At 46.2% G+C, this 13547-nt stretch overlaps 2 protein-coding genes across 5 annotated transcripts in view; one reads left to right on the top strand and one right to left on the bottom strand.

Moving 5' to 3' along the window:
* The window catches only part of LOC144728296 (stomatin-like), a 43537-nt gene extending 39067 nt beyond the window's left edge, over positions 1–4470 (top strand). Inside the window, exons 8-9 of the mRNA XM_078607615.1 lie at positions 1240–1318; positions 4014–4470. Coding sequence (XP_078463741.1) covers positions 1240–1318; positions 4014–4319 — 385 coding nt within the window. The 3' untranslated portion in view covers positions 4320–4470. The remainder of the gene's footprint in view (positions 1–1239; positions 1319–4013) is intronic.
* Positions 4471–8168: 3698 nt separating this feature from the next.
* The window catches only part of AXDND1 (axonemal dynein light chain domain containing 1), a 43508-nt gene continuing 38129 nt past the window's right edge, over positions 8169–13547 (bottom strand). For all 4 annotated transcript variants that reach the window (XM_078607610.1, XM_078607611.1, XM_078607613.1 and 1 more), the window contains one exon: positions 8169–10709. In XM_078607610.1, the coding sequence (XP_078463736.1) occupies positions 10600–10709 (110 nt within the window). In that variant the 3' untranslated portion in view covers positions 8169–10599. The remainder of the gene's footprint in view (positions 10710–13547) is intronic.

Below are 13547 nucleotides of genomic sequence, written 5' to 3'. Positions count from 1 at the left end.
CCACGTAAAAGCACTCCAATCGCCCCCGGCGATAAATTCCTTGATCTGGGGAAGGCGATGTCCGCGGTGGCAGGCATACGCCGCGGGCGTCTCCGACTTCGTTTCCCACGCCCCACCCGTCGCAGGCAAAATGGTGTCCGGCGACCGCGTGGTGGTAGGCTCGCACAAAATGGCGGCCAAGGGCTCCGGTGCTGCCGCCCCGCCCAAGATGGCGGTCTCTTCCCGCGTGGCAGGAGCAATGGCGGACGCCGATTCCTGGGCAGGATCTCTATCCGCGGCGTTAAGCTGGTCCGCTATCTAGCGACCCACGGCTGGTGAGGACGCCACCGCAGTCACCAAACTGAGCAGAATTGCGCGTAATGACTCGATCTGCTCCGCCATCAGCCGCCATCCGTCCTTCGCCCCCGCGGTGGTCGTATCCTCACCCTGTCGGCGTTGAGAGGCGTCGAGGGGAGTAGCAGCAGCCGGCGGCAGAGGAGCTGTAGCCCCCAGCAGATCATCTTCGTCCGTCTCGACCTCTTCCTCCGATGGAGGCTCGGGCGGGTTCTTCTTTCTGAGGTGCTTGGACATCTTAAAGATCGTCCAAACGGTCCCAGAAGAACTTCTGACACCAATGTAATAAACCTTCTCGAGACGGCTCTTGGAATAAGTTCTTTATTTTCCACTTCCACAGTTACACATACTCCCTGTTGCTGACAGGCAACGGGAAGCGGGCAGACAACCAGCTAAGTCACTCGCGCACGTGGCACCCAGAGCCCCGTACGCGCGTGGCTCCTGCTCTCTTCGTTCCCAGGTCTGCTCCCGACTCCCTCGTCTCTCCCCCTCTTCATCCCTCGGTCACGTGGTACCCCTAAGCCAATCCTCCGTAGTCAGCCCAGCCCGTTCCAGATCATTCCCCGTCAATCCCGGGACCACGCCTCTGATCCGGCTTCCCATTAGCTGAGGCCCAAATTGGCCAAGCCAATGGCCCTAGCTAACATGCCGTGATCACGCCGAGGCCATGCTCCCTGGCTCTCCCTTTATTGGCTACAAAGCGGGACCGGCAAGCCGATCGCCACGTGAGCCATACATGGCTCTTATTACACATACGTAGCTAACAGTGCAAATCTGATGTGTAGCTGTGGTGTAATGTGCAGTCTAGGTGTGTTGTAGCTGTAGTGTGATGTGTGGTGTAGCTGTGATATAGGTGTGGTGTGGATGTGGCGTAGCTGTGGTGTGATGTTTGTGCTGTGGTTACAGAAATGACGTCCGGATTCCGCTGGAGCTGCAGACGTCCGTGTGTGTGGAGGCCGATGCAAACAGGGCGGCGAGGGCACGGGTAGCGAACGCGGCACACACTGGCACACACGCACACCTGCATCCATCCACGTGCACACACACACAACCTGTATACACACAAACAACTCCGACTCGTCATCCGGCTAAATTTCAGGTGCAAGACCCCTCCACCACCCAACACAGGCAAATCGAATTAAAGTGTCGCCTTGTGTGCAAGTGTTTAAAGACACGCCGATTATCATTGCCGTGGCTCACTCACCGGTGAGTTCAAGAACAAACGTAGAAAGCAAACGTAGTGATTATGCACGGTGATTCGCTTGCGACTGCGTCATGCGTCATCGGGAAAATCCGAGAAGTCAGCACAAGGGCCAGGAAGTGAGGATGCAGCATGAAGTGGCCAAATGGAAAATCCGCAGCTGTGCCTGGCTGAACGTGCGGCGCGGCTAACACACGCGGTGTAATGAAGGGATGCGAGTTTGGTAAAGTTCCCGCCTGTACAGCACAGACGATGAGCACTGGCAGCACATTTGGCCACGCGATTACATTTTCATTTATGGGATAAAAAGTCAGACGAGAACAGGATGGAGTTTTTTTAGTAACACCGAAGTTGATCATGAAAAGTTAAATTCCAGTGTGCCTGTCACCCACTGTGACACGTGGATCAAAAACATGCGGTAGTGGTGCCGAGTTTAATTCCTGGCCATGGTTAACATCAGTGGCGAGTGATATCTGAACCGGTCCTGCGCTCCCTGGGAGAATATAACTCAGGCCCCTGGATTCGGAGCGCTGTGCGCGGACCGGCATGCCACTGCTGCAAAGCTGTGTCCATGCTTTATATGGGTGTGTGTGCCGGAGTAAATTTAGCAAATGCTTGTACACAGAGCACCAGATACACAAGAAATGTTATTAATTAAATATGTAGCACTTTGATGGTATTACAGTGAGGGAAAAAAGTATTTGATCCCCTGCTGATTTTGTACGTTTGCCCACTGACAAAAAAAAAATCAGTCTATAATTTTAATGGTAGGATTATTTGAACAGTGAGAGACAGAATAACAACAAAAAATCCAGAAAATTTCATGTCAAAAATTTTATTAATTGATTTGCATTTTAATGAGGGAAATAAGTATTTTACCCCTCTGCAAAACATGACTTAGTACTTGGTGGCAAAACCCTTGTTGGCAATCACAGAGGTCAGACGTTTCTTGTAGTTGATCACCAGGTGTGCACACATCTCAGGAGGGATTTTGTCCCACTCCTCTTTGCAGATCTTCTCCAAGTCATCAAGGTTTCGAGGCTGACGTTTGGCAACTCGAACCTTTAGCTCCCTCCACAGATTTTCTATGGGATTAGGTCTGGAGACTGGCTAGGCCACTCCAGGACCTTAATGTGCTTCTTCTTGAGCCACTCCTTTGTTGCCTTGGCCGTGTGTTTTGGGTCATTGTCATGCTGGAATACCCATCCACGACCCATTTTCAATGCCGTGGCTGAGGGAAGGAGGTTCTCACCCAAGATTTGACGGTACATGGCCCCGTCCATCGTCCCTTTGATGCGGTGAAGTTGTCCTGTCCCCTTAGCAGAAAAACACCCCCAAAGCATGTTTCTACCTCCATGTTTGGCGGTGGGGATGGTGTTCTTGGGGTCATAGGCAGCATTCCTCCTCCTCCAAACACGGCGAGTTGAGTTGATGCCAAAGAGCTCCATATTGGTCTCATCTGACCACAACACTTTCACCCAGTTGTCGTCTGAATCATTCAGATGTTCATTGGCAAACTTCAGACGGGTATGTATATGTGCTTTCTTGAGCAGGGGGACCTTGCGGGCGCTGCAGGATTTCAGTCCTTCACGGCGTAGTGTGTTACCAACTGTTTTCTTGGTGACTATGGTCCCAGCTGCCTTGAGATCATTGACAAGATCCTCCCGTGTAGTTCTGGGCTGATTCCTCACCGTTCTAATGATCATTGCAACTCCACGAGGTGAGATCTTGCATGGAGCCCCAGGCCAAGGGAGATTGACAGTTCTTTTGTGTTTCTTCCATTTGCGAATAATCGCACCAACTGTTGTCACCTTCTCACCAAGCTGCTGGGCGATGGTCTTGTAGCCCATTCCAGCCTTGTGTAGATCTACAATCTTGTCCCTGACATCCTTGGAGAGCTCTTTGGTCTTGGCCATGGTGGAGAGTTTGGAATCTGATTGATTGATTTATTCTGTGAACAGGTGTCTTTTATACAGGTAACAAGCTGAGATTAGGAGCACTCCCTTTAAGAGTGTGCTCCTAATCTCGCTCGTTACCTGTATAAAAGACACCTGGGAGCCAGAAATCTTTCCGATTGAGAGGGGGTCAAATACTTATTTCCCTCATTAAAATGCAAATCAATTCATAACATTTTTGACATGCGTTTTTCTGGATTTTGTTGTTATTCTGTCTCTCACTGTTCAAATAAACCTACCATTAAAATTATAGACTGATCATTTATTTGTCAGTGGGCAAACGTACAAAATCAGCAGGGGATCAAATACTTTTTTCCCTCACTGTATGTGAGTGGCCGTCAGCCCACGTAGCCACAGAGCCACGTGACAGCCCCCTCCTCTAGCACATGCAGGGCAACCAGTCCGCCCGGCACAGCAGGCCGTCACGTATGCCCCATCGATGTAAATCTAGCATGCCAATGCAGAGCCCCCCCCCCCCCCGCGTGCCTCTCTTTAAGCCCACGTGCTCATCTCTCCGTGTGCAGCTGATAGCGGCGCAGGCGGAGAAGCAGACGGCGCTGGAGCTGTCGGGAGCGGCGCGTGTCCTCGCCGCCGTGCCAGGCGCCCTGTCACTGCGCTACCTCCAGACGCTGGACGCCCTGTGGGGGGCGAGGGGGGGCTCACACCTGGGGCTCACCCTGGCCCTGCCGCGCTTGGAACTGCCGGCAATGGCAGACGAACAAACCAGCGCGACGGCCACTGCGCACAGCAGCGGTGAAGCGGCGAGGCAAGAGGGGGCGGAGGCGGGAAGAGCAAACGCTGGTGGGACACAAGACTCGCCGATGCTGTAGCTGCATTCGCTCACATGCTGTGGGCCAGGGTTCTTCAAATATATTTTTAGGTTTTTCGGTAAAGTCACGTAGATAAAAAATCTAAATTAATAAAAGTAAAATTAAATAAAAATCACGACGTTTCAGAGGCAACACAAGCTTCCGTCTTCAGGTGGAACCGTCAGCCCGACAGCTGTATCAAGTAAATGAGAGATTACAGGAGATACCACTCCGTATACATAATGGTTGAGGGAGGGGGGAAGGGGCAGGAATGGCCCACTTTTTATTATTATGGTAAGGTGCGATTTGAGACTATGAATAGACTGCATAACAAAAGACTGAGCCTTTATTATGGAGAGGTTCGGTTTGTGACTACGCCTAGCCTACATAATAAAAGTGTGAAAAAAGAAAGCTAAACCTGGTAGAAAGCTAAACCTGGTGAAACAACTGGCTGTCCATCAGTAACCTGCAATAGTTTTCTGTCAAATAAGATGGTCCAAATAAGTGTAGTTAAATCTTTTTTGCATGGTTAATCACATCTTTCCAATGATTAAAGGTGCGGCTTGAGACTATGAATAGACTGCATAACAAAAGACTGAGCCTTTATTATGGAGAGGTTCGGTTTGTGACTACGCCTGGCCTGCATAACAAAAGTGTGAAAAAAGAAAGCTTAACCTGGTAGAAAGCTAAACATGGTAAAACAAAACTGGCTGTCTATCAGTAACCTGTAATAGTTTTCTGTCAAATAAGATGGTCCAAATAAGTGTAGTTAAATCTTTTTTGCATGGTTAATCACATCTTTCCAATGATTACTCAGTTTGTAACCATCATCACGGTTGAAATTATGTCTGTGTTTGTATATTTGTATGGCTTCGTGTACAAACATTTGATGGTAGCCAGGAGGTTTGCAGAGCACCTTGGTCTCGGAAAAGACAATTTCATGAGAGCCCACAGAGTTGTAGCAATGATCGGCAACGGCCGAAGAATCAGTTCTGCCGTGTTTCAGATCTGACTTGTGCTCGCGGACACGATCAGAAACATGAGGTTTCGTTTCTCCAATGTAGCAATCACCACAACTGCAACTCAATTTGTAGACTCCAGGATACTGTAAGTCAGGAACGACATCCTTCACAGATGGAATCAGATCACGGATTTTATGCACTGTACTGAATCGGACTTGGATCATATGTTTGTTTAGAATTTTGGAGATCTTTTTGGTCACGTCTGCTATGTATGGTAACGTGATAGTTTTGGTCGGAGTTTCATGTGGCTGTTTCTGTATGGTGGGAGAAACAGCTTGGCGGATGGTGCGGTCAGAGTATCCGTTCATCCTGAGGGCCCGATGTAAATGTCTTAATTCACCGGCCAGGTGGTGTTGGTTAGAAATGCCATGGGCTCTGTGGTATAGCGTTTTGATGAGAGAATTATTTTGAGATGGGTGGTGGTGGGAATCCGGTTTCAAGTAGGAATCTGTGTGGGTGGCTTTCCTGTAGACAGAATGTCCCAAGGATCCGTCAGGTCTCCTCTCAAACAGAATATCCAAGAATGGTAGTTTACCATCTTTCTCCACTTCCATGGTGAATCTAATGGATGGGTGTCTAGAATTGATGTGGTCCAAGAAGTGGTTCAATGCTGGGAGGCCATGTGGCCAGATGACGAAAGTGTCATCCACATACCTCTTCCACAGGGAAGGACGCAGGGTGGATGTCTGGATGGCGTCTGATTCAAACTTTTCCATGAACATGTTGGCTATAACTGGTGACAAGGAGGAGCCCATAGGGGTACCCTCATTCTGTTTGTAGAAGGTGCCATTCCAGGTGAAATAGGTGTTGGTGAGGCAATGCCTAACCAACGCAGGTACGTCAGAATTCAATCCATGTTGGACTAAGTCCTCAATTATTGTTAGGGTGTCCGGTACTGGGACTTTGGTAAACAAAGATACTACATCAAAACTGACGAGGATGTCATCAGGAGATAGTACCATGTCCTTAACCATAGAGACTAATTGGGTTGAGTTGAGTACTGCCGAAGAGGTCTTGCCTGTGAAGGGAAGCAGAGAGTATCTGATAGAAAATGGGCCGTTGCCGATCATTGCTACAACTCTGTGGGCTCTCATGAAATTGTCTTTTCCGAGACCAAGGTGCTCTGCAAACCTCCTGGCTACCATCAAAGGTTTGTACACGAAGCCATACAAATATACAAACACAGACATAATTTCAACCGTGATGATGGTTACAAACTGAGTAATCATTGGAAAGATGTGATTAACCATGCAAAAAAGATTTAACTACACTTATTTGGACCATCTTATTTGACAGAAAACTATTACAGGTTACTGATAGACAGCCAGTTTTGTTTTACCATGTTTAGCTTTCTACCAGGTTAAGCTTTCTTTTTTCACACTTTTGTTATGCAGGCCAGGCGTAGTCACAAACCGAACCTCTCCATAATAAAGGCTCAGTCTTTTGTTATGCAGTCTATTCATAGTCTCAAACCGCACCTTACCATAATAATAAAAAGTGGGCCATTCCTGCCCCTTCCCCCCTCCCTCAACCATTATGTATACGGAGTGGTATCTCCTGTAATCTCTCATTTACTTGATACAGCTGTCGGGCTGTGACGGTTCCACCTGAAGACGGAAGCTTGTGTTGCCTCCGAAACGTCGTGATTTTTATTTTACTTTTATTAATTTTGATTTTTTACGTACGTGACTTTACCGAAAAACCTAAGAATATGAATCCTTGCAGTCACGAAAGCTTCAAATCTAGAATTCTTCAAATATGTCAGCCGATGTCTTAAGATCTGCACATGACCACTAATGTGTACATCTTGTCACCCAGCTCTCTCATCTCCCTCTTGTTTATCTCCCATCTCACTCATCTGGATATTTCTATGTCTCTGCGAGCCGTAAATTGAAGAACTCTGCTCAAGGTTATTGTATCTGGAGCTGCCGCCACATTACATGACGTGGAAGCTACACATCTTGCTCCACGCAAATTATATCTCACTTTCTGAAGTCTCAAAGCACTGCGCAATATACAATGCAAGCTTTCTCGATGTAGTTAAATTTAAGCACTGTACTGGCAGCACATCACAAGTCGACAAATCACTGTTTTTAAATGTCCCTCAAATACATGTTCTAAAGAAGTTCCTTCATTCTCTGGAAATGGACAGAATTAACAATGCTATAGCAAAAGAGTAGAGTATTCCACAGCGAAGGGCTACAAACAAAATCCATAATGGTAGCGCAGTACGCATCACAAGCTGTGGAGTGCATGTAAATATGGAGGAAAATTCACTGGACCTTGAAAGTTGTGATCAGGTTTTAATTTAGCTGACACAGGTCACCAATGCGGTCCTTCCAGTAAAAGCACATGGGACTTGCAAATGTGATTTTATCAAGATGGAACTTTGCAGTATTACTCTTTGGTTCTTTCGGTAAAGTCACGTACAAAGAAAATAAATTTAATAATAATAGAATACGACGTTTCTATTGCAACACAAGCAACCATCATCAGGTACGAATGAATGAGAAAACAAACATAGCAAACTTAGAAATATAATGCAATACAACCCAGAGAGTTGGCTAACAACAGTCAACATCCTACCTGGTTGATTAACGTTCTTCCAAAGATTGTGAAATTTGAGAGAGAGACAAAACACAGACACGGAGACACATAGCCAGACACACAAGTAGAGAGAGAACACACAGAGACACACAGAGAGGGACACACACATAGACACACAGAAAGACAACACCTCTGTGTCGAGGCCTTGAATCGAGAGGGGTGGGGGTAGAAAACAATGAGAGAGTTGTGTGGAATTCCAGCCCATAGCGGCCAGAGGAGAGACAATAGACTTACAAAAAAGTACGGAGAAAGCAAGTTTATTAAAATTAGTAAGTGTCATGCAATGCAACCCAGAGAGTCGGTTAACACGCAGTTAAATCATAGCCTGGTTGATTACGTTCTTCCAAAGATTGCTAAATTGGAAGTTAAGTGTGAAACAAACACGGCAAATCCTCCCCGTTGAGGTGGTTCAAACTAGATTCGAAGCTTTCTTGATTGCAGGAATTACTCTTTGGTTCTTTCGGTAAAATGACGTAGTAGTATTGTTGATGCTATGCTGTAAAGGCCATTCAAGAAACAGAAATATGACGTATCCCAGAAGTTAATGTTGTATGCCGACATTGGGAAGTGTTTTAACAGGCATACTTTGCCGACACTTTAATTTCTAGTGCACATCTGTGGATAAATGATTCCCTTTATATAATAACCACCACAGTTTGTAAAGCCTACTTATGAACCGTTGTACGCATATATGAATCTTGCACATAAAATTACTGTACAATGATTTTTTTACACCGCAAAAAGTGTTTTCATTTTCTGTTCGTAGACATGTCATCCCTTAATTTGTTATAAATTTCAAATACCCCTTAGCTACTCGGTGAAATGGAACGTGGAACTTACAACGCTGGCTCTGCAGGGCTGTGAACAGGAGATGAGCAATGATGCCTCAATGCTCATTTGAACGGGAAAGGAAATTTATCACTTTCAGCTTTTTACTGCATAAAATGAGATTTGGTGCCTTGGCAAACATGGCCCACCCACCAATATGTGGTGGAACATCTCCCCACTGTATCTTCTTGAGACTCGGGACAGCGGCGACCGCGCTACTGCAACTCACCCTCGTCCATTTACTTTCCTACGGGATGATGTCCGTGACACCGTAATACGTCGGGCATGGATTCCTCAAAGGTGTGACGATACGAGAAAGGATGGATGACGCTGTCAGCGACATAAGTGTGGGATGAGGCGATACAAATTAGGTCGTGGTATTAATAAAGTGACGACATATTTGTGAAACGACAAACTGACATAAAATGGAGAGATGTAAATCGGGGTATTTATATCCAAGGCATTTACAGAAGATCCAAAGCCAAGCCATGTAACATTTGTGTTCCAATATTGCGTTATTAAGGGCATCAAAATTACAAGGTATCGACAGGATGAACGCCACACCGTTAAGGATAGGAGTGCTGTAAGAGTCAATGACTTGCAGAAGCCGTCAAGTGCTGGTCATCTCTTGCAGCCCAAAAGCCTCCACAGCAACACGGAAACTTTAATTCGCTTAACGTAATACGTTTCACAGCTAATTACGCATCGTCACGGCAGCATACAACACAGGTAACGTTCAACTTGCTTCTCTAGGGATCTCCATTCGCCATCCCGCAGTTCCAGCTACCACCGCTCGATCCATCCCAGCGTTAAACAACGAAAATGTGCTCACCACGCTGGCAGTGGTGCACAAGCACAAATAGCAAAAACACAACATGTGGTCCTGAAGAGGAAAACAATAGGTGACATTTGGGGCAATGGCCCTTGATCACCTGCTACGAAGACGGACCGTTGCCCAAACGTTCACGTGTGAGATATATTCCGCTATAGGGTACTGTTATTTATGAATGTGTATTGATGAGTTTTAATCCACCACACAGTCCCTTTCTCAGCAATGGTACACCACCAAAATCGTACCATTCGCCAGGTGGGTCAGCGGTCGAGCGAACCGCGCACAATCAGAAGGTTGCGAGTTAAAATCCTGGTTTGGGGGTTGACTCAGCCAATCATCCCTCCAGGGTCAGTAAAATTGTTCCCACTTCGTGGATGATGAATTTCCACCACTGGCTCAGGGCTGTAAACACGACATAAACACCAAAGCCTCGGTGCTCATTTGAGCATAAAATCACTTTAACTTTTGACTTTTACCAGCGAAGATGAAGATTACAGATCGGCTCGTGTGTCGCTCAGCATGGGAGAACCTAACGAGGGGCGACCCACTGCTGTAGCACATGTGAAAGCTTCTGATCAGCTGTCGTCTGAGAGTGGTGGCGGCATCCACTCTGCATCCTCTCAGAAATTTAATTAATTCCTGGACTCACTTCCCTACTAAGCACGTTGCTGTTTTGCGCATAGCCGCCTTCGTATAAAGGCTGCTAATTTTATCCCTCACCTGGTGCTCAGGAGGACGTGGGTTCGATTCCGGACCCTGACGACGCCTGTTTTATATTTGGAGTTGGTTTGTTCTCTCTCCCCCAGTGGCCGTGTGGATTTTTCTCTGGGTCCTCCGGTTTTTTTCCCCTCCACATTTAGAAAAGTGCATTCAGATTATTTTGGCTGCTACTATAACTTCCCACATATGACAAGCCACTTCGATGAGCTATCAAGTGTAGCCAGGTCACCTGAGCAATAACTAACAGCTCAGTGAGATTTAACCTGGTAAAATATAAATTACGTTTTTTAGTTTATTGTTTCTTGCCACCGCGAGGGGACTTGCTGGGTCTACTCAGCTTCTCGGCAGAGCGTGGCTTTCCCGAGAGACCGTGTCTTTGCTCAGGGATTCCCAACGTTTTTCCTGGAAAGGAAGACAGAAAGAGTGCAAACGGTCTCAAAGCAAGCTACGCCTCCTCGGCACCATCGTGGGACCGGGTTCTCTCCTCGTGGCACTGCTGAGTTTATTACGTGCAGTTCACGTGAAGTTGCTTCTTAAAATTTAAAGGGACAGTCCAACAACATTCAAACGCCTGGTTAACCATTTAATCAAACTCCACCGAGTGACTCGTGTCCATTCCAGCAGATGCAATTACATTGGAAATGTTGTTTGTGTTTTCTATCATAAACCTGCTCTGCTTTTGCAATGCATCTCTTGTTTTCTCACAACCCCATATTTTATGCACATTAATAAATACAGTATTCCTTTAACGAACTTGCTATATATAATGTTGGCTATCCGCGAATCGCATCTGGAACTCTGCACAACTGCATCAAGAGAGAGAAAGAAAGGGATGAGATATAAAGCGATGAGAATGATGAGATAAAGTGATGAGATAAATCCTAACTTAATGCTTTCGTGACTGCAGGAATTCATATTCTTTGGGTCTTTCGGTAAAGTCACGTAGAACAATTTTTTTTTTTTACAAAAAACGACGTTTCGATCGCAACACAAGCAATCGTCATCAGGAGTAAAAAGAGGGGGAAAGCTGCTGAGGCAGGCTGTTTTAAAGGTTTAAAATGGGTGTAGCCCAACGGCCATGAACGACGTGGGCGGGGCTAGTGATGTTAAAGTGAGAAATTTGCATGTAAATGTAAGTTACCATTCTTGGATGTTTTAATTGAAAAGAAACCAGATGGCTCAATGGGACACTGTCTACAGGAAAGCCACCCATACGGATGCCTATCTAATACCTGACTCCCACAACCATCCATCCCAGAAGAATTCCCTCATCAAAACTCTACACCATAGAACTCGATGTATTTCCGACCATCACCACCGAGCCAGTGAACTGGAACACGTACACCAAGCTCTCAAGATGAATGGATATTCAGACTACACAATCCGTAAAGCTATCACCTCAACCTTTGGGATAGAACATCTGAGGAGCCAATCAAAACCATCACCTTGCCTGCCATATATAGCAGGGGTCACCAAAAAGATCTCCAAAATCATGAGCAAACACAAGATCCAGGTCCGATTCAACACAGCACGTAAAATTCGTGATCTGACCCCATCTGTGAATGATGTGATCCCTGACATGCAATACCCCGGTGTCTGCGGCAGTAGTTACAGTGAGGGAAAAAAGTATTTGATCCCCTGCTGATTTTGTACGTTTGCCCACTGACAAAGAAATGATCAGTCTATAATTTTAATGGTAGGTTTATTTGAACAGTGAGAGACAGATTAACAACAAAAACATCCAGAAAAATGCATTTCAAAAATGTTATAAATTGATTTGCATTTTAATGAGGGAAATAAGTATTTGACCCCTCTGCAAAACATGACTTAGTACTTGGTGGCAAAACCCTTGTTGGCAATCACAGAGGCTAGACGTTTCTTGTAGATGGCCACCAGGTTTGCACACATCTCAGGAGGGATTTTGTCCCACTCCTCTTTGCAGATCTTCTCCAAGTCATTAAGGTTTCGAGGCTGACGTTTGGCAACTCGAACCTTCAGCTCCCTTCACAGATTTTCTATGGGATTAAGGTCTGGAGACTGGCTAGGCCACTCCAGGACCTTAATGTGCTTCTTCTTGAGCCACTCCTTTGTTGCCTTGGCCGTGTGTTTTGGGTCATTGTCATGCTGGAATACCCATCCACGACCCATTTTCAATGCCCTGGCTGAGGGAAGGAGGTTCTCACCCAAGATTTGACGGTACATGGCCCCGTCCATCGTCCCTTTGATGCGGTGAAGTTGTCCTGTCCCCTTAGCAGAAAAACACCCCCAAAGCATAATGTTTACACCTCCATGTTTGACGGTGGGGATGGTGTTCTTGGGGTCATAGGCAGCATTCCTCCTCCTCCAAACACGGCGAGTTGAGTTGATGCCAAAGAGCTCTATTTTGGTCTCATCTGACCACAACACTTTCACCCAGTTGTCGTCTGAATCATTCAGATGTTCATTGGCAAACTTCAGATGGGCATGTATATGTGCTTTCTTGAGCAGGGGGACCTTGCGGGCGCTGCAGGATTTCAGTCCTTCACGGCGTAGTGTTTTAACAAACTGTTTTATTGGTGACTATGGTCCCAGCTTCCTTGAGATCATTGACAAGCTCCTCCCGTGTAGTTCTGGGCTGATTCCTCACTGTTCTCATGATAATTGCAACTCCACGAGGTGAGATCTTGCATGGAGCCCCAGGCCGAGGAAGATGGACAGTTCGTTTGTGTTTCTTACATTTGCGAATAATCGCACCAACTGTTGTCACCTCACCAAGCTGCTTGGCGATGGTCTTGTAGCCCATTCCAGCCTTGTGTAGGTCTACAATCTTGTCCCAGACATCCTTGGAGAGCTCCTTGGTCTTGGCCATGGTGGAGAGTTTGGAATCTGATTGATTGATTGCTTCTGTGAACAAGTGTCTTTTATACAGGTAACAAGCTGAGATTAGGAGCACTCCCTTTAAGAGTGTGCTCCTAATCTCAGCTCATTACCTGTATAAAAGACACCTGGGAGCCAGACATCTTTCTGATTGAGAGGGGGTCAAATACTTATTTCCCTCATTAAAATGCAAATCAATTTGTAACATTTTTGACATGCGTTTTTCTGGATTTTGTTGTTGTTATTCTGTCTCTCACTGTTCAAATAAACCTACCATTAAAATTATAGACTGATCATTTCTTTGTCAGTGGGCAAACGTACAAAATCAGCAGGGAATCAAATACTTTTTTCCCTCACTGTGCATTGGGGGAAACTAAGCGACAT

This window comes from Lampetra planeri, chromosome 28, assembly GCF_965212315.1.
Source record: "Lampetra planeri chromosome 28, kcLamPlan1.2.h2, whole genome shotgun sequence".
Lineage (NCBI taxonomy): Eukaryota > Metazoa > Chordata > Hyperoartia > Petromyzontiformes > Petromyzontidae > Lampetra > Lampetra planeri.
The sequence above is the reverse complement of the archived record's forward strand: the minus strand, read 5'-3'. Positions and strand labels throughout refer to the sequence as shown.